The sequence below is a fragment of the Pipistrellus hanaki genome, assembly GCF_964339955.1.
Source record: "Pipistrellus hanaki genome assembly, chromosome: 5".
NCBI lineage: Eukaryota > Metazoa > Chordata > Mammalia > Chiroptera > Vespertilionidae > Pipistrellus > Pipistrellus hanaki.
In genome coordinates, this window is record NC_140507.1 from 48,598,059 (window position 1) to 48,620,039 (window position 21,981).

General features: G+C 38.6%; 2 protein-coding genes across 3 annotated transcripts in view; one reads left to right on the forward strand and one right to left on the reverse strand.

Moving 5' to 3' along the window:
- EDNRA (endothelin receptor type A) overlaps positions 1 to 1,923 on the forward strand; it is a 44,581-nt gene extending 42,658 nt beyond the window's left edge. For both annotated transcript variants that reach the window (XM_084884294.1, XM_084884295.1), the window contains exon 8: positions 990 to 1,923. In XM_084884294.1, coding sequence (XP_084740420.1) covers positions 990 to 1,130 — 141 coding nt within the window. In that variant the 3' untranslated portion in view covers positions 1,131 to 1,923. The remainder of the gene's footprint in view (positions 1 to 989) is intronic.
- Positions 1 to 21,981, reverse strand: part of TTC29 (tetratricopeptide repeat domain 29) — a 540,856-nt gene that overhangs the window by 494,397 nt on the left and 24,478 nt on the right. The gene's annotated exons all lie outside the window — the stretch shown is intronic.

The following is a 21,981-nucleotide window of genomic DNA, read 5'->3' on the forward strand; positions in this document are numbered from 1 at the left end:
AGAAAGCTCTTTCTAAATGCTACTTAATAGTATATTTAGTAATAGCCATTTCAAAACAAGTAAATACATAATGCTTGGGAAATCTGAACTAACGTAATCGCATTTGAAATCAGTTTCCTTGTGTTCTTCAAACCTTCTTGTAGATAAACCAGCTTCTTCCAGAAGCTCCAAGCACAGTTCCTGGAATGATTTTAGCATAGAATTAATCCAAACTGGATTCTGTTATCTCTAGCCAGGATGTTAGCTTCTGGTACATTTTAGGAAGAGTAGCATAGAGATCAAGGGTGCAGGCTCAAGAAGCAAATAATCTTGATTTGCATCAGAGCTCTGCACTTACTGACAAACGCAGGTCTGGATGGTGCCCTTCCTGCTTCCTTCGTTTGCTGGTCTGTAAAATCAGACAATCACAATATCTATCTCATAAGTAGGATTCAGTGGGTTAATGTATGTTAAGTGCTTGAAACAATAATAAGTGCTAAGTATGACTTTATTATTACTTGGGATAGAGTGGACAGGAAAAAAACACAGTGACTGCCCTCATGGAACTTACAATCTAAAAGGAGAATTATACAATATATGAAACTTGGTATATAGTTTCATACAACTTGATAGGAAAATAGCAACTACCACCTAGCGCTGTGAGCATCAGGTGAGAGGTGTACAATGCAGAGAGCCACACCAGTGGTGCACACTGAAGAAATGCTAGGCCCCTCCTAGCCTCCCATTCATGCCCACCCCAAGTCATAGAGTATTCTTCCTCTGATCATAACTGCTTCCCTCTTTGACTTAGAATTTAAAAAAGAAGCAGGGGATATATTTATTTGCACTAGAATGGACAATTTAGCTTCTACCTAGGGGTTACAGACTCCATACCCTAGGTTACTGTGAAGATTCACATTCTGTCCTCAAATGTATGTGGTGGACATTTACCCCTTGTTGGTAGGAACATAACACATGTCATGCCTTTTAGCATCTGTTTCTTTTCCCAGTCTTGCCTCTGCTGCTGCTGTTACCAGTCCAAAAGTCTGATGACCTCAGTCCCCATGAATGGAACCAGCATCCAGTGGAAGAACCACGAACAGAACAACCACAACACAGAGAGGAGCAGCCACAAGGATAGTATAAACTAGACATATTAAGAAACATTAATCAGTATTCCTTCAAACCTTATTGGAGGAGGGAAAAAAATCACACCGCCACTATGTCTCCAGAAGTCTCTTCTCCCCTGACTCAGACCCACGCCCGGAAAATGCTTTCCAAAACATCAGAGAGTGGACTGGTTCGTGCCCACAAATTCAATGAATCTTACTTCTTTAATTTATCTAATTTGCATATTCTGTATGTTATATTCAACACTAAAAAAATGGTAAGAGTTGGCAGGGGAAAGGGAGACCGTTAAGTGAAACCAGAAAGATATTTACTACATTTGCATGAAAATCGTTTTCACGAACATGACTAGCTTTCATGGCTGTTCTGCCAAATGTTTAATGAGAACTGGTCACCATGAAAGTTTGGAGATTATAAAATAGAGATTTTTTTAGTGGTTTTTTTGTTTGTGTGTTTTGCAAACACAGTATGGGCATAAGTCACCTTAATTTTGAAATGTCATTCAGTGCCAGTATTTTTAACTGTATAGTAGCCTAAAAATAATATTTGAGTTCATTTAAAAAAAAAAAAAAGTAAAACAATTTAGTGAACAATTAGGTTAATGTTTCTCATGCCACTGTGGGGGCGGTGTTTAACATAAATTTTCAAGCTGCAACAAATACAAGACTAAAGCACAAACTGATAACCACACATGGCAGTTTAAAGCTGCTATTCAAATAATTTTTAAGGATCTATTTTTTTATGGTGTTTCATTACAGGAGATCCTGAACATTTTTTCATGTTAAATTTTAATAAAATAATGCTTGAATCAAATAATTCTATTTTTCATAAGCCCAATCTATTTTTAATGTATTTTATGTACAATCAATATCATATACCAAAATATAAAGGTACATGTTGTTTAACTATACCCAAGACTTTCAGTTCAATTTATAGAAGTGTAAAGATACGTAGGAGAATAGAATTGAATAGTTTTAGAAGATTTGGAAATTTTCATTGCTGTTTTTTAGTAATAGTAACATATACGTATGTATATGCATATATATATGTACATATATACATGTATGTGTGTATGTATATATAGCATACATATCACCTCATATTCTCTTTATTAGCTTTAAATGTTAACTGGCATTTAAAATAACTATTTTGGTCATTCCCTTTTCCATATAGGAAACATAATTTCAAAGTGGCCGGCTGAGTTTATCATGTCAGTGAAATATAATAACCCCAAAGGCCACCATGAACTATGCTTCCTCACTTCTCTGGGTTTCCAGTGTGAGTTTAAACACCTCCCTGACTCCCACAACTCACATAGTCACCATTTAAAAGGGCCCACAGTGACTTTTGCTGGGTATTTTCCAAGATGTTTACAGACTGTGAGTAGAGCAGAAAATCTTTTATCATGTGTATATAAATATAAATATCTATATACAATTGTACATATCTTGTAGCCAATTCTTCTGTTATTATCTCTATAGAATATATTTGTGTGTGTGATACATGCATGTGTATGATATTATATATGGACGTATGTAATCATGATGCCCTGTAGCTGTGCCAAAGCACACACTTGGACTGGAATCTAGGTGGTTGTTTATCATGACAGTTGGCCTCAGTCAGTTTTAATCTGTGTTCATAAAGCATATGACTATGTTACCATTGCAAGTGGAATATGGGAGGCAGCATAAAAGGGGACAAGTCATGTGTTAACAATAGGGTTTTATTTGTTTGTTTGGTTGGCTGATTAGCCTGTTTGGTAAAACAGTATTTGGGATTGTTGGAGCAAAAGTCATTAAACAATGAGTAATTAAATTGTCTTAATCCCCAACTAACCTCAGAGATAAGGTTGACAAGTAATCTAATGTATATATCAGACTTCACCAAACATATTCCTGATGATAAATTAGCTAATAATTTGTTGGGCTGTGTTTTAGCACCGTCACATATAAAATGATATCGGGTTCCAATTGACCCCATTGCAGGGCTTCTTGATGTGTAAGCAGTCGATTCCATTATTTCACTGGTACATACCATGCACTGATATTTACCCATAATGTAAGCCATAAACTCACACCATTTTGTTTAAACAACTATCTTTTTGTTTAAGATGCTTTCTCTCTTACATATGAATAATGCATCTTATAAGTTCAGAAAGTCATAGCTTTCCTAATAACCACACAGGCTTCAATGGACATTTTGTTTATGGACTGGTAAGTAACTGTGGTTTACTAGTAGGAATATTTCCAGTTTCTACTTTTACCACATTTTTCCAAATAAAACTGTAGAAATGAGCCAAAAGCCAAGGCACTGCATTGGCAGTGGCCTGTAAGTATAAAATAAAGTTTACAGAAGCCTTGCAAGTGTCTCTTCATTTTTACATAGTTCTTCAGAGAAAATGTTTGCTAGACAATGCCTATTGTAAATCTCTTCCTCGTAACAGCCAGGCAAGCAATTTCACTTTCAAACGCATACTTCCTAACTGTGCTGCATTCTCAACCTATACTGTTGTGCTGAACACGTATCTCCTTCATTCATTTCTTCACTCACTTTTCCAGTAAATTTTGCTGAGCATCTGCTATGCCCCAGGAATTTTTCTAGGAACTAAAATATAGCAGTGAACAAAACCAGCAAAGTTCCTGCTCCAATGGAGCTTGAATTCTAGCGGAAGGAGTTGGAAAATAAACAGTTACAGTCCATAAATAATATGTCAAATGATACCTAAAGGAATAGACTCATATGTATCCAACTGCTTATTTAACATCTCCAATTGGATGACTAACAGACCTACTATATCTAAAACTAAGCTCCTGATATACCTCTAACCTGCGCCACTATAATATCCCTCTGCTCATGTATTAGTCAGGATCCAACAGAGAAACAGAGCCAATATGTGTAAGAAAAGATTTATTATGGGAATTGGCTCATGTAATTATGGAGGCTGAGATATGCTATCATCTGCCATCTGCAAGTTAGAGAACAAGGAAAGCCAGTGATGTAATTTAGTCTTAGTCCAAAGGCCTGTAAAATAGAGCAGCCAATGGTGTAACTCCCAATCTGAGGCCAAAAGCCTGAGAACGTTTAAACAGCCAGCTGATTTAAGTCCCAGAGTCCAAAGGCCCAAGAACCAGGAGTGCCGATGTCCAAGGGCAGTGGAAAAAAAAATGGATGTCCCAGTTCCAGAAGAGAGAGATTTCATCCTTCCTCTACTGTTTTTTCTCTTCAGGCCATCTACAGATGGATAATGCTAGCCCATGCTAATGAAAATACATCTAATTTCCTCTGTCTTCTCATTAAAATGCTAATCTTATCAGGAAATGTCCTCACAGACACACCCAGAAATAATGTCTTACCAGTTCACCGGGCATCCCTTAGCCCAGTCAAGTTGACACATAAAATTAACCATCACAGCTCAGTTAAAGACAGCTCCAGCCTTGAAGTCATTCCCATTCTTTTCTCTCTTATACCCAATGCCTCAATAAATCCTGCTGGCCTACCTGCAGACTAGATCCAGAACCTAACCACTTCTGTTTACCTCCACCACCTTTTTCTGAGCCGCCAACATCTCTGATCATGATAACAGCAACGGGCTCCTATCATGCCTACTCGTTTCCAGCCATATGAACACCATGTGCTAAATGGAGCCTATATCTCAAATGCCATAAATGGTCTGAAGATGTTCACATTCCCAAGGTAGGCTGACTAACATCCCTTGAGGATTTTTTTAAAAAGAGCTAAAATAAGAAGAGGAGGTGGTGGTGGTGGTGGTGTAGGAGGAGGAGGAAGAGGAAGAGGAGGAGGAGGGGGAGGATGAGGAGGAGGAGGAAGAGGAGACTAAAGTAAGAACGCGTCCCTTCCCAATGTGGCAAGTCTGGGAGGTTGTGGACCTGGGAGCTACAGGCCACCGTTGTTTGGGCATTATGAAGAAAGTCTATCTAGATTGTATAAAAATGAAAGAGGGCATTTAAGTTCCTGGTTTCAGTTTCCTATCATGCTTTCCCCTGGCTTGAGTAAGCAAACCAACACATTAACACTTTTACCTCTTTGCCTATGCTAGTTACATTTGGTTTTCTATTTTCTTACAATATATAACATTGCTAAGGCCATCTTACTTAAGTTATTCATATTTTCTTCTTATTGTTGTTTAGATTAATAGGCTTTATGTTTCTTAGAGTATTTTTAGGTTTACAGAAAATTTGATTGGGAAGAACAGAGTTCCCACATGCTCTCATTCCTCCTTCCCTGCACAGTCCCCCCAATTATTTACCTCCTGCATTAGTGTAATAATTATGATGAACCTATATTGATTCACTATTATTAACTAAAGTCTATAATTTACATTAGGATTCACTCTTTGTGTTGTACATTCTATGGATTCTGATAAAAATACAGTGACAGTTATCCACCATTATATATCATTCAGAATAGTTTCACTGACTTAAGAATCCCTTGTGCTCCACCTTTTCTTCCCTTCTTCTCTCCACCTCTTCATTTACCTTTTCACTCAACACAGATCTAGTGAACACCCACCATATTAAACTGTTTTAGTTGCTAGGAACACAGCTATCTATAATAATAAAAGTGTATTTAGACTGGATGTCCTTTCTTCCTGACAAAACTTCAGTGAGTAGGGGCCACTGCAGAGGCTGCCGAAGCCCCGGCCACAGAGACGGTGGAGGGGTCAGGGAGGCCACGGCCAAGGCCCTTGCACGCATTTCATGCATCGGTCTTCTACTGACTAAATAAATGCAAGGAAGTGCGAGGTGGTGACTCAGTAGGCATCAGCTTAGGAGACAGTAGAGACAAGAGTAGTCCCAATTTTTTCAACTTCAGCTGGTGACCTCAGTGAGCACAGTGTGAGGGCTCTTACTTCTACAATTCTTATTGTAATGAGCACAAATATGTCACTCCTGGGAGAATGGGATAATAATAAGCAACAGGAAATTGCCTCTACAGTAAGAGCTTTTGAAATCAGTAAATACATGTTAATCTCTATGCAAAAATAAATCTATGCAGTAAATTTAAAATTAAAGGAATAAAACAAATTGGAGATTAAATCCAGGATATAACTGAGACAAATGTAAATCTTTCACCAGTCTGTTACCTCTATTGTTATTTTTAGCAGCATCATTACTAGTCCATGGTAGAGTGTTAGCATTATATATATAGGGTGACCCCAAAACATGTATACACATACATTTTTGAGAGCTTAATTGATGTTTATTTCTTTTTAGATGTAACCCAATGCAATTAATATTTATTCACAGTGTGTATACATTTTGGGGAGACACCCTATATGTGAGAAGTGAAGAAAATGCACTCCAGGCTTGAAAGTCTGAGTCTACAATTCCTTTACTTGCAACATAATCTAGTGCAGCTCTCCATACTTCAAGCAAGCAAGGTTAAATCAGGACACTAGTCCACCACATGCTTTTGATTATTTCTGAACTTCCAAGTGGGGTCTTCACATTTAAAAACCTCAGTGGCTTTTAAATAATCCTACATTTGGAGAATCTTCTGTCACACTTTCCTCTAAGTAGCAACAAAGACAAACCAGTGACTATATTTGGTCAGGCCAATACTCTCTCTGGTCTTTTTGTTTCTAAAACTGAAAAGAGTCAAGCCACAGTTCTTAGAATCAGGAATAATAAAGAACTGAACATAACATTGTAACTGCAAAGCGAGGCTTTCCCCAAGAAGCTTGCTAGATGAAGTCAAAGTTCTACTATCTCCTGGTTTCCCAAGGTTTTAGCATCAGTGTTACTCAGTAGACTGTGTTTCTTCCTGGGAGGTAATAAATTAGGAACAGCAATGACAAATCTAGATATCATCAGAAGTCATGGAATCTTCCCTAGGAAATATAGAGAATTCCACAAATTTTTCCTTTTTGGTCCTAAACTACTATCCTCTTACCTAATATCTATGGGGGGGAGGGTTGATCATCTTTTATTTGAATTTTATTTATGATGGTAATACAATTATACATTGGGTGTTGTGACAGATGCGTCCCAGGTAGGAGGAGTCAGGGACCCTGCCCAGACTATGCAGTTTTGCATGGTTAGCCTTATCCCAGGCCCCAGGCACCTACAGGGCACAGCCCTGACTCCTCCATGTATTCCACCTTTTTACAGTAGAAACCATTTCTCCATGATCTATAATCCCAATTACCACATGTTTTTCTCAAACTGTGGTAATTGGAATTAAATGCAGTTAAATTCTTGTGTTTTTTAAATATGCTAGAATGAGAAAATCTACTAAGTGTAACCAGGTGAAGGGAGCATGGTGCCCTTTAGGCTTTTTGGGTACACATTTGTGCATAATGAAAAACTGACCACCTCAGACCAGTCTTTTCTCTGTGTTATGAAACCTAATGAGGTTAGGCCTGGATCACTGCTCTTCACTCTTAATCAGGACCCTGTTGGAAGGCAGGGAATTCAACTGACCAGCTTAGGCCAAGCAGGGCCAACTCCTAGAACTGGAGTACTGGAGTGGGGGAGTGGAGCAGGGATGGGAAGGGATTGACGTCTCGAAGGAAACCAGTATGGCCCTAGAAAGGGGAAGGGAGAATAACTGCACCATCCTTTCTGCCCACCCTGCACTGGGATTCGAGCCTACAACCCCAGGCATATAACTCTGACCGCAACTCGAAACATGACCTGGTTAACAGGTCAACACTCAACCGAGTCATGCCATTCGGGCTGCACTATCCTTTCTTCGTCGTTGAGGATAGTACCCATATATCCTGCTACTCATTTCTGCTGCTCTTTTTAGCTCAGTTAATTCCTCAATTTTTATTATTTTCTTTAAAAATATTTGCTCTTCAGATTACAAAAATGATATATAAAATAGATCAGTAATATATTTAAAGCCTTTGCAGAATGAAAAAAATAATTAGTGATCTATGTATGTAGGGAGAAAAAAAAAATCCCTACATATGAGACTATATCTACATCTTTATTTTACATTTAACTTATCCAGTTCTTTGCTACTGCAAACAAGGTTATACCACCCATCTTTGTACAAGGCTCCATGGAGACTTGTATGCGTTCTCTGGGGCAATTAAAAAGGAGTAGGATCGCTACAAAATCACAGGGTTTTTGCACAGTTAACATCTCTAAGTACTTCCCAGATTGTCTCCAGAATGGCTCCATTAGTCCTGAGTTGATCCATCAGTAAAGATTCCAGGGTTCAGGTGCCTTGCAAATGTTCCACTTTGTGCTGGCACTGTCTCGCTGGAGGAACGTATGCCTTCAGGCATATGTGACAGACTCTTTTTGAAACCTGACCAGCTCCTCTTGGATTTCTGGTACCAGTTCTGCTCACCTATCCCCAGCTTCAGTGTTTTTAGTACTACCTGTGCCTTGGACATTCAGGGGCCTTCCCTTGGCCAGGGGAATCCCCTAGCTGATCAGAAGAGGAAGTGCCTGGGGTGTCCATCCCACCCCCACTGTGATCCAGTTACTGGTGTGGAAGTGCCAAAGTCAAGCTCTTGTGCCTCAGGTGGGTAAACACTAAGTGCCTAGGAGATCAGGCTGAGTCTGGGACTCCACCTGAAATTTCACCTTTCTTAGCACCTTCCCTATCCCAGGCTGCTGCTTCTATTCCTTCACTGGTTTCTTCTGGAGGCTTAACAAATCGCTTACATCCAAATCTTTGGTTTAAAGTCCACTTTGGGAGAACATAACAAAGAGAGCAACACATTTCTAGTTCACTGATGAACATAAATAGCAAGTTCCAGGAATTAAACATGTTAGATTCCTTTAGCATGCTATATTTGGGCTCATATTTGAAATCACTCTTTCAATTTCCCTATCTGGGGCATCACTTTACCAGGAAAGTCAACTATCAATATTTTTAAGGTTCATTATTTTTGTCAGCCAAAGGATGTATTCCATCTTTTTACAGAATAAAGCCATTTCTCCATGAACTATAGCTCTCTGTTTTTCTCAAACTGTGGTAATTGGGATTAAATGCATCCACTTGAGAGGGGCATGTTCTCCCAATTACAGCTGATTTCTGATATGAGGAATATTTGGATACACATAAGAGCTTAATAGGCCTGCTCCAAAGAATGGCCCTAGTCCTCACAGAATTTCTAGAGTGGTACAAGTGCAGGCCTGACAGAAAAACCACACCCCTTCCTAGCAGCTGGGCCTAAGGGTGAGGAAGTTTGAATTATCAATTATGAGAGAGATCTCATGCATACTAAGTAAGACATAATAATGTCATATTTTTTCAAAAACAATACAAATAGGTACACTGTTTTTGATGGTAAGAACCCTGAATGCAATCCATACCTTTTGATCCAACACTAAATTCTCTTAATCTACCAGAAAATAATTTGAAAAGCAAGTTGTATGCTAAAAATGTTAATTTCATTTTTTTTCATAATAGCAAAAATTAGTATATCCTAAGAAGTGTCTGAGTATGGTTTCCCTATAACAGAGCCTAAGAAATGGACTTGGGGAGGTCATTTATTTGAAAGGTGACTCTAGGAAACAAATTAAAGGAGATGAAAGATTAAGAGAGAGAAGAAAGAAAAGACAACAAATGGTCTATTTTGAGCTGTTTACTGAGGTTTGTAGGTAACTAGGTTCTGATCTTGCTGGGAACCCTCTGAAGAACCTGGTATTATGCATCTCAGCACTGGGGGATGTGCCCAAGCCCACAGGGTGTTGTTTTCAAGCTCTCATCTTGTCTGTCTTTAATGTGCCATTCCAACATTTTACTAGGTCAATGCTTCAGGTGATGTGATATATCATAGTAGTCAGAGATCTTGTTCATGAGCTCATAGTCACACACCCTTTGCCCCCAAAATCAGTATCTTGGTCCAAGGCAATGTTATAAAGGATCCATGTCAGTAAATCAGGTACAATTGTTCCTAAGACACTAGCAGGGGCACTAGTGCAGGGAATTTAAATCCATATTCTGGTATACAAACTTAGGCTCAATAAATGAATGATGGGTCTGAGTCTGAACTAAAATAAAGGCCACACAGAGAAGCACTGAATCATTGAGGTGCCAGACATGTAAATAAAGACTTCTTGGACCTACAAAACAAGACCAGCCCCTAGCTGGATGCAGCTAAAATGATACCATATAGAGCAGAAGGACCACCCATCCCAGCCTGACCCAAATTCCTGACCCATGAACGATAATATCCTGTTTCCCCCAAAATAAGACAGTGTCTTATATTAATTTTTGCTCCCAAAGATGCACTAAGTCTTATTTTCAGGGGATGTCTTATTTTTCCATGAAGAAGAATACGGTACACATTTATTGTTAAATGAAAATAAAGGAAATTTATTATCTGTATACGGTACGGTAGTACGGTAGTTGTCAACACAAACCAGACAAACTGTGAATCCTGAATCCTACAGTATCAAGAATTTACTCATTTATTCAATGACAATCATGTCATCATCTTCTGGAATATCATCATAACAATCCAATTCCTGAATTTCCTGGTGAATTTCTTGTAACTCCATTTCTTTCAGAATCAGTGGACCAAATCTCTCATGTTTAGCCTAGGGGAGGCCTTATTTTCGGGGGATGCCTTATATTTCACTCAGAAGGAAACCTGTAAGTAGGTCTTATTTTCAGAGGATGTCTTATTTTCAGGGAAACACGGTAATATATCATTTTTGTTTGGAGCCATTAAGTTTTGAGATGACTTACTAGCAGCAATAAGCTTCTGTTTTCATGCTCTTGGAATGCTTCCTCTTGGACACCAGCCACCATGAAAAAAATCTGACTATTCTAAGACCGTACTGCTATGAGGAAGCCCAAGCTAGCTAAGTACAAGGGCTTTGCAGAGGAGCTCCAATGCTCCCTTAGTCAATAGCCCTGGCTCAACCAAAACCAAGTAATGGAGAATAACTACCTGTGCATTCTACAAAATCATAAGAAATTTTAAAAAAAAATCATTGTTTTAAGCCCCTAAGTTTTGGTGTGGGTTTGTTACATAACAATAGATCACCGAAACATAGGTACTGTATTCATGGGCCCATTGCACAAGAATTGACAGAGGCTGGCTAACATCCACTGGGTGCATCATTTTGTCCACCTTATTGCCAGACAAAACCTCTGTCAAGGATGCTTCCTAGTGGGCACTCTATGAGCATAAAGCTGTTTGTGCCCATACTCATTGGTCCATCTTATCTTCCTCTTTTTTAAAATATTTACTTCAGTCTTCCAGTCTTACTTTTTTCACATCCCTAACCAACCATCCAATGCTTAGAACACTTCTGTCATACACAATTTTACTACTGAAAGCTCTACCTACCAGCAGGATTTCACCTCATTACTGCCTATGGGGTACACTCCAAGCAGGGCTAATGAGCAACAACAGTCCACTTTCAGATAGCACCAACATAGTAAACCAACCCATCCATGAACTAGGCTGGATATTTTTCTCCTGTCTTGGTTAATCATGGGAAATGCTTAAGAAATGATGGGGGTTAGCTAAGGGAAAGCTATGAGTACAAGAGAAGTATGTGACATGGGGGTCAGGGCTACCTATCTCTTAACTTTGTGCCCTGTGACCAGTTCCCAGATTTACTATTTTATCATTCAATATTGCAACTTTATCTTTCCAACATCGTGATTTGGGGGCTCCAACTAAGGATAAAGTTTATGATAGGCAGTTCCAATCACATAGATATCTGAATCCCCCATTATTAGGCATTCAAGTTTAACTACAATAGCATTCTAGAAACTGGTCTATTACTGTCCCTCATGGAACTCCCCTATTGGGATAGCTCTGTCCTTTGGGTCTCCCCATTGACCTAGCAGAGACTTTTCTAGAAACTTTTAAATATTGTGATGTTACTACCACCGCCAATAAGGTTTTTGTTGTAATCTGGCTTTTAAGTGCTCCAGTCCTATTAAACAATCCCAGCTTAATTGTCTATTTTCTAGAACCACCTTTAGTACCCCTGTCTTACACACAGATGTGAGTGCAGTATAGGTAGTTTACTTGAGAAATGCTCTCAGAACGCAAAGTAAAGGACTGGGAGAAAGAAGGGAAAGGGGGGAAAGTCTATTAAGAGTAAAAATTTAACTTGTAGGCAATAGGGCTCAGTCCCATTGTTGAGTCTCAGAGGAATCATGTAAAAGCACCTAAGAATTCTTCTCCCCAAGAACAGGAAGCTGGAAGTTATCTGCCAGCTCCCATTCCTTCATTATTTAAGGAATGTTCCCAGGGTTATTAATTTCTCTTGCTCTTAATATTTGCATTGAACCTAAGAAATAACTAAAAACACAAGTTTTTCAAACTCAGTTCTCTGACTCTTTATTCAGGGATCTTCACTACCAGAACCTGCCTAATAAAGGGGTAGAGTCTGCTTCTGGCAGACAATATTATAAAGGCACCAGAAAGTCTCACAACAGACAATAGCCCGTTCCACAGCTTGAGGATGTCGACATGACCAATGAGACATCAAATGCAAGCCCCCTTAGAGGAGAAACTGACAGATCTAAGCCAAAGGTTAAACAACCTAGAAAAGAGCCTAATGCAGGGCAGGGAAGGGACTGCATAAGATGTTGGACTTAAGGAGAAAGTGGAAGGGTATCGGGAAGAGGAACAAGGGAATAAGAAGGAATTGTTAACAGCCAAATTGTTTTGTATTTGGCTCCTATGGCTGCCATTACAAAATACTACAAACTGGGCAGCTTAAAACTACAAATATTTATCTAGATGCTATCAGTCCAAAATCAATGTGCTGGCAATGTTGTTTTCCTTCTGGATGTTCTAAAAGAGAAAGCATCTCCAAATCAAAATGACAATGAGGTACCACCTCACACCTGTCAGAATGGCTATAATCAACAAATCAACAAATGGCAAATGCTGGCAAGGATGCAGAGAAGGACCCTCGTGCACTGCTGGTGGGAATGCAGACTGGGACAACCACTGTGGAGAACAGTACGGAGTTTTCTCAAAAAAGCTAAAAATGGAACTCCCATTTGACCCAGTGATTCCACTTCTAGGAATATATCTCAAGAAACTATAAACACCAATCAGAAAGGATATATGCACTCCTATGTTCATAGCAGCACAATTTACAATAGCTAAGATTTGGAAACAGCCCAAATGCCCATCAGCAGATGAGTGGATTAAAAAACTTTGGTACCTTTACACAATGGAATACTATGCTACTGTGAAAAGGAAGGAACTTCTACCACTTTCAACATCATGGATGGACCTGGAGAGTATTATGCTAAGCCAAATAAGTCAGTTGAAGAACGATAAATATAACATAATTTCACTCATTTGTGAAATATAATGAACAACATAAACTGATGAACAAAAACAGAACCAGAGACAGAGAAGCATTAATCAGACTGTCAACACTCAGAGGGAAGACAGGGGAGGGGGAGAGATCATCCAAAGGACTTTTATGCATGCACATAAGCAATGGACACAGATACCAGGAGGGTAAGGGCATGCAGGAGGGGAGGTGTGGGGCAATGTGGGAAAATTTTTTAATCAATATAGAATTTTTTTTAAATAGAGAGAAAGATCCCTCCTAGCTTCTGGTGGTTCCAAGCAATCCTTGGCAACCATGGCTTATAGATCTATCACTTCAGTCTCTGCCTCTATCTTCACATGATGTTATCCTCTTTGAGTGTGTGTGTGTGTGTGTGTGTGTGTGTGTGTGTGTGTGTGTCGGGTCCAAATTATCCTCTTCTTCTAACAATACCAGTTACTAAATTAGGGTCAATCTAATTCAGTATGGCCCCATCTTCACTTGATTACATCTGAAAAAAATCTATTTCCAAATCAGTAAAACTCTAAGGCTCCAGGTGGACAGGGATTTGGTAGGGACACAATTCAACCCAGTACAGTCTTCCAAGACAAGTAACTTACCACATAGCTTTGTCCTTTTGACCATAGCAGCATGTGGCTTCAGGGGCCAACAGAGTATCTACTACTACACACTTATCATGATTCTCATCATTGAATAACTAGACAATCAAAGTCTTCTCCTAACATGTACCACAGCCAATGTATAATGTTAAATCACGCCAAGAAAATCCTCCAGTTTAATGGTTTCTAAATAGCAGAATGCTATTATAGGGGCTGGTCTGAGACTCGAATGAAATTTTACTGGGAGTAGTCAGACAAATATAATAGATAAAAGCTGTTGTGGTAGAAGGACAGCTGACAGGATCAGGGTCTATCTCCCCCTCTTGCATCAGATTGTTTAGCTTCACATAATATTACTGGCAATCTAGTTATCCACCTTGCTACTTAGTTCAAGAAGTAACTGATACATAACACTAACATAGAGCAAAATAGGTGCATAGGGGCTAAGAGAAGATGTAAAGAGGAAGAAGAAGAAAGTGAATTTAGGAAGGGCTAGAGAACAAATAGCTATGACCACCTTAAGTATTTTGGATGCAAAAGGAAAAAGGAGAGTCACAGAACACCAATCGGTGGCCTCCTGGTAATACCAGGAGAGAGGGGAAAAGGAGGAAGGGGAAAAGAAGAAAGGACCTCTTTAAACAATGATTTAGAGTGATAGCTAGTGTTTTCATAAGCTTATGATAGATGCATGGATGAAGCCCAAGCTTCCTGGGTAAAGTTTCAGACAATTAGCTACATAGTGCAGACAAGTTTACACTGAATGATTTAGAGATCTTCTGTTTCCCAAATAAGTATATAAACAGAAGATGTTAGTCTCCAGACTCATTAACCTAATACTTTCTGTGAGCACTCCACATGAATACAAGGCAAAATAAAAGCGCTCAATATAAATAAATCAATAATAATTTATATCTTTTGATCTCTCCAAAGAAAAATGTTTATATATGGAGAAAAAATAAACAAAATGACATTTAAAGGAAAAACCATCCCTCCCCACATATACACTGCACATTTAAAAAAGTGAGACATTACGGCATTTGACATGTCTTTAGAGTCTTTACCAAAGGGAGAATATAGCTGCAAGACGCCAAGGCCTGTGAGTCAATGAGTCAGTTAAGTTTTTCTAAAGTCATGCTCCCAAGAAAGCACGTGAATTTGTTGTCTTAAATAATTTAATAGTTTAACCTATTAATTCTCATATCTTATTACTAGCTGAGTCTGATATGAGACAAAGAGCTAGTTGGGAACAATTCTGATATCAGATTGTTAAGCATTACTACAATATCATGAAAATCCTGAATAAATGATATTTTGTTCAGTGAATGCAGTGTCACCAATTCCACCTGTGTGACTAGTTCAAACCATAGCAAGCACTCTTAACTATTTTTGGATCATGGACACCTTTGAAAATCTAGTGAATAATATTCTTAAATGCATTTTTAATGTTAGAATTTTAAGAACACCAATTACATTAAAGTATCAGACCATTTTTTAAAACAAATTTGTGATAAGTCAATATATGTCTCCTGTATTAAGATATGACATAACAAAATTTAGTGGTGGGTCAAATAACTATCATAATTTCAAAGTAGTGATAAGTATAGATGATATTTTGAGAGATCTGCCAATACTGTAATATGATGTGAAATACCTGTGACTTTGTCAATAGGTACTGCTAATACTACTGTGATGTGTTACCTACATTCATAATTGAAGGAAATGCTAATTTTCCCTTGGGAGTGAGTGAAAATAAAAATAAAAATTTTTCCGCTCACATGCTCATCCCCCAAATTCAGAACTCCTTCACGAGACTCTTAATTTTCAAAAGTTCTTTCCTCAGTACTCGCAAGGGGCAACAGGACTGGATGAAGAAACACTCTTAGAAACCCCCATTCATAGAGTCCACGCTCATGCTTGTTCTAATGGAAGTTATTCATGCCCCCCCCCTCTGCCACCTTGGCTGGAGCTCTGCACATCAGGGGCTACCATCCCTGGGGCCTTGGGAAGAAGACTGTTGTCACCAGTATCAGAGATTCAAAATAATAGGGATGGAATGGAGAATAGAAATTATCTGATCTCTCCTGCAAAGGCACAGGGTGGGCTTCACAGGCCACTTTGTAACTAAGTCAACCAAATCAGACACCTAGGTGGGTCAGACACCGTAGGGTGTTTCATGTGCTGTGTCCAGGAGCCAAATATGTGGATTCATTCAATAGCTCAAAATTCACACAACGAATATGAATAGGTGGCCTACTTAGTGCTAGGCACTGTGTGAGGCACTGAGAGTGGACTTCTCAGCTCTCGTGCATCTGCAGTCTAGCGCTACACAAGCATGAAAATGCCCACATACACTAAATAAGAAAGCAGAGAGGGGCCAGGCAGTCTATAACCATGGGGTCAATTTCCTAAATGATGCTCTGAACCCAGGATCAGTTTATAAAAAAGGGGAAGAGCACTAATATTTATTGACAATCTACAGTGTGCCAGGCACTTTAATTTCATCATTTCAAGACACTGTTAGGAACGAGGAAGAAAATGGGAAGTGGTTTATCTGAGTGGATAAATGGCTTGTTTGCCAGTTAGTACATTATGGTGTTGGTTTTGAAACCAAGTCTGTCTGTTTCTAAAGTACGCAATCTTTTTCCAGTATGTCATGTGGTGCTGACACTTGGTCAGGCTCTTGACCATTCAGAATCAGTTTCCTTATCTGGATATAATGATATTGTAGATCATTCAAGAATATGTATACAAATGTTCTGTAAATTATAAAATACTAAGCACATGTTATTGTTGTGGTAATTATTGTTGCCATTGTCATCAGAAATTTGGTATGCAATAAAATTAATGAAATTATCAGAAATCCCATGCACCTAGACAATTCTATAATAAATGAGCCAAAGCAAGGAGGAGAATTATGTCACAGTAATGTAGGGAATAATATATCCTGATATTTTTCCTGCTAATTGCTTTATTTTTTTAAGGAAATTGGGTCTTTCCTAATAAGGAAAATAATCTCCAAACTAAGTCCCACTTACTTAATACAATATTTAGTTTCTAAGAATTTATATAAAGAAATAAAGTAATACAGTGAATAATATTCTAAATGTGATAAAGAAGTATCTTATCTAACACTGAGATGAGATATAACTTTAGTTTAGGAATATAAATTGTTCACCATTATTGGGCAGCAGCTCTGTGAAAATTGATGTGGGATAGCTATCTTCTCAAATACAAACCTGTTCTTGATTGTTTTCCCCAAAGGTTTCATTTTGCTGCTGTTCACTAAAGTAGATTTGCTTAAAATAAAACGGTTTATTTTGTAAAAATTTTAATGCTGTTTTTTTTCTGTTTACAAAAATAGCACTTGTTCATTAATAAAGGCAGAGAGAGAGAGAGAGAGAGAGAGAGAGAGAGAGAGAGAGAGAGAGAGATATTTATATAAAAATTAAAATGCCAGAGACAACCACATACTATTTTTGGTTTTTACTCTGACATTTTTTAGCAGTCTGCCTTTGGTGGATTTAGCAACACTAACTTTCAGTATACAGAGCAAAATTATCTTTTCTGGTAAAAGAAATACATTTCAATGATCTTTTTCACATACACACACAAATACATGAGTACAAACCTCTTTATGGGAACCAAAGAATATAACAAACTTGTAGTTATTATAGGATTACATGGAAGAAACAAGTAATTTCCACTCTGCTTTGCCCTTAATTCTTCCAAAGAAATTACCACAAAACAAAACAAACAAGTGCTTCACTAAAAAATAAACTAGTTGAACAAATAAACGACTTTGATTGATCTCACTGCTCAGTGTAACCCAGAGGTAGATAATAATAGCACAAGTAATGGGCTTTCTCTTTTCTTCTCCACCATTTCCCCTGCCAGGCCACACTGAGTCGGGAGAACTCAGTTGAGTCAGGAGAACATATGTTCTGAAGGTCACTTTATAGCTTACATAGACGACTGCTCAGGCCTGTGAGTGGGACTCAGGAGTTCCTGATTCTTTCCCTGGGCTTCATGCAACAGAGCAAGAGTCCTCCAGGTCAATCATCCTCAAAAAAATGTGCTCACCCAGTGCTTTTGTATATATTTTTCTACTGAGTTCAGTTAAGAGTTCAGATGCATTTTATTTTTCTATCTAAAGAAAAGACACAATAAGAAAGCCAAATCACATAGGCAGTAAAATCTCAGACATTTCTCTCAGCAATATTGTTGCTGATATGTCTCAGAGGACAAGGGAAACTCAGGAAAAGATAAACAGATGAGACTACATCAAACTAAACTGCTTCTGCCCAGCAAATGAAGTCATCAACAAAATAAAAATAGAACCCACTGTATGGGAGAACATATTCACTAATGATACATCTGATAAGAGGTCAATTTCCAAAATACATAAAGAACTTTTACAACTCAACACTAAGGAGACAAACAATCCAATTAAAAAATGGGCAAAGGACCTGAATAGACACTTCTCCATACATACAGATAGTCAACAGACATATGAGAAAAATGCTCAAGGTCACTGATTATCAGAGAAATGCAAATAAAAACTACAATGAGTTACCACTTTCAGACCTGCCAGAATGACTACCATCAATTAATTAACAAACAATAAGTGTTGGCAAGGATGTGGAGAAAAGGGAACCCTTGGGTACTGCTGGTGGGAATGCAGACTGGTGTAGCCACTGCAGAAAACAGTATAAAGTTTCCACAAAAAATTAAAAATGGAATTATCTTTTGAATCAATAATTCCACTTCTGGGAATATATCCTAAGAATCCTGAAACACCAATCAGAAAGAATATATGCATCCCTCTGCTCATAGCAGCATTATTTCCAAGAGCCAAGATCTGGAAACAGCAGGTAAGTTGATAAAAAAGCTGTGGTACCTTCACACAATAGAATACGACACAGCTGTAAAAAAGAAGCAACTCTTATCATTTGCAACAGCATGGATGGACATGGAGAGTATTATGCTAAGTGAAATAAGCTAGTTAGAGAAAGACAAATACCATGTGATCTAAACTAATATGTGGAATCTAATTAACAAAATAAACTGATGAACAAAATGGAATCAGAAGCATGAATACAGGGAACAAACTGGCTAATGCCCAAGGGGAGAAGATTGGGGTAACTGGATAAAGAAGGTAAAGGAAATAGCTAAAGAACATATATGCTACCCCCATGGACACAGACAATAATTAGTAAAGACCAAGGAAGAAAGAGGTGGGGGAGAATAGAGGTGGGCAAAGGGGGTGGGGGTGGGGGGGAGGATGGAGACTTCTGCAATAATGTCAACATTAAAAAAAATTTTAATTAAAAAAAAATCAAGCATTATTAGATTCTCCCAAGAGTTATTTTGAACATTAATTTCTGCTCAATTTGATCTAATTTCCAAGTTCATAAATTGCCATGGTGTGTTTGGAGATTGAGGGAATTGTGCTGAATGAAGAATGCAACAGGAACTTCCAGGCCAAGGAATTCATGTGCAAAGCATATACTCTTCAATGGTCCCCAGTGTTCTGGGAATGGAAAGGAAGTAGTTCAATATGGCTGCAGCAAAGGGGTTGTGTAGAGTGGGGAAAGGAGAGGGGAGAAGGAGGAGGGGAGAAGATTAAGAGGAGGTAAGCCAAGAAAGAGAAGTGAGAGCTAGACTGCAAGGGCCAAACTGTCCCTTGCACTACCAATGAGCTCACAAAACGAAGCCTCTGTCAAATCTGCTTCTTCTCTTTTATTAAGTACAGGGGCCTGATGCACAAAATTCATGCAGGAGTAGGCCTCTGTAGCTGCAGCGACTGCCTGGATTCCTTGCAGCCTCAGCTTCCTCATTCCTATGGCTGCAGCCCCAGCTCATCCGGAAGGACATCTGGTCTAATTAGCATATTATGCTTTTATTATTATAGATAGTTGGTACATAATATTATATTAGTTTCAGGTGCACAATATAGTGATGTTGCTTATATGTTTATATGCCTTACAATATGATCAACTCACTTAGTCTAGTAATCATTAGTCACCATACAAACTTTTCATAGTATTACTGACTATATTCCCCTCCACTTTTTCCACCCAATCCCCCTACACCCCTCTCCGCTGGCAACCATCAGTTTGATCTCATAGAAACAGATATGCTTCTTTATAATTCTACACAATGTGGAGAATGACTTCTGAACTTTCTTCTCTGAGGTACTCATTCAAACTAATAGCATCTCCCCACAGACAAATAAATACCAAAAAGGCCCTAGTATTTGTGCAAAGTACAACTAGAGAAAATGAATGTGTAGTTGGGAGTATTTGCTTTTCTCCATGAATCATACGGGGTGATAATGTTTCCCTCCCCACTGCGAAGATATTGATGAGAACAAGTTACTTAACAACTATTCTCCTTAATGCATTTAACCAGAATTTTACTTAAGGAAGAAAAACGTTTTGTTGTGGTAAAATACATATAGTCTGAAATTTATCATTTTAATCATTTTAAAGTGTACAATTCAGTGAGATTAAGTACCTTGCACAACCAGCACCACTATCTAGTTCCAGAACTTTTTCAGCGCCACAAAAGGAAACTCCATAGTCACTCCCTACGCCCCTCCACACCCAAGCCAACTGCTAATCTGCTTTCTGTCTCTATAAATTTGCCTATTCTGGATAGTTTTTATAAGTAGAATCATACACTGAGGGTCCTTTTGTGTCTGGTTTCCTTCATTTAGCTAAGGAAGAATGTTAGCCTTCTTAGTTAAGGGAAGGTAAAAAAAAAAAAAAAAAAAAAAAAAAAAAAAAAAAAAAAAAACAGAAAGAATACCTTTTGTGATATAAACATTTTAAGATATCCCTAAAACCACACCAGCCTTCTACTTAGTTGCTTTCCTGAGCTTTGGGGAACTCATCTGTGATTCATCTGCCCCAGACATTCTGCTGTAAGTTATTATTTCTTTCCAGGGAGGTTTGAGGCAGCCAAATACAGCTGGCATCAGGCCAGGGTGAGAATGTGAGGACACTTGGTGGGGGAGGGAGAAGGAGCGGCATTTCCCTCCTTGGAGAGGCCTTCCTTTCCTAACAGTGACCAGGCAAGGCCACGAGGGTCATAAGGTCATGCAGCCCTGAGGGGCACAAGGATGTCTGTCCCCTGACACTTGAGGTCTTGATGAAAATAAAAGCAAGTAACATCTCTGACAGCAAAGTAAATTATTCAGGGGCATTACTTAACAAGAAAGACGGCATTTATAGGGAAAGGAAATGGATACCACTTCAAGTTTAAAAAGCATTCCCAGAAGAATATTTCCAAACAAATGTAAGTCAGAAATACTGCCTCAGTTCATACAGCATGGCCACTGAGTTCTCAAAGAGTCTTAGGTTTGCTGAGACACTGGTTCCTACAATATGGGCAACGTGAAAGAATACACAGCTTCACTGGGAACGCACCTCGCACGCAGATGGCCAGCCCAGACTCTGAGGCTGCTGAAGTTTTGTGGGAAATGAGCAGTTTGGCAGGCCCCCAATCTAAAGGGTCTGAGAATGTCATGCCAGGAGGACTCCAGACCTCAGGAGTCCCTTTAAATGCTGCGGGCCTGGAGGCCCCAGTGGAGGGTCACAGATGGTATGTGCTGCCAGCTCCCACAGCATTATTTAGTCTAACATAAGACCCTAAGCAGGGGCTTTACTTTTCTTTTTCTTCCTTTTTTTTCCCCCAATTTCCCATGTTTTATCAATAATTATTTGTAGTCTTTATTTCTATACTGTTACTATTTGTGTTTATGCTAAGATGAAAAGTCTGAATTCACCCTCAAATGAGTTCATGCTGCTTCCCTGCTTCTGTTTCAAAATATGTATCGCATAGTCATTATAATTTTATTCCATGATGACAAGCATAGTTTTAATCATTTAATCAAGCTTTAACAACTCCCTAAACAAATCCATGTGAGCGTAAAAGGAAGATCACAAGCGTGGTCTAAGCACAAAGAAAGATCTTTATATGTTTCTCCTTTTTTTCAGGAGCTT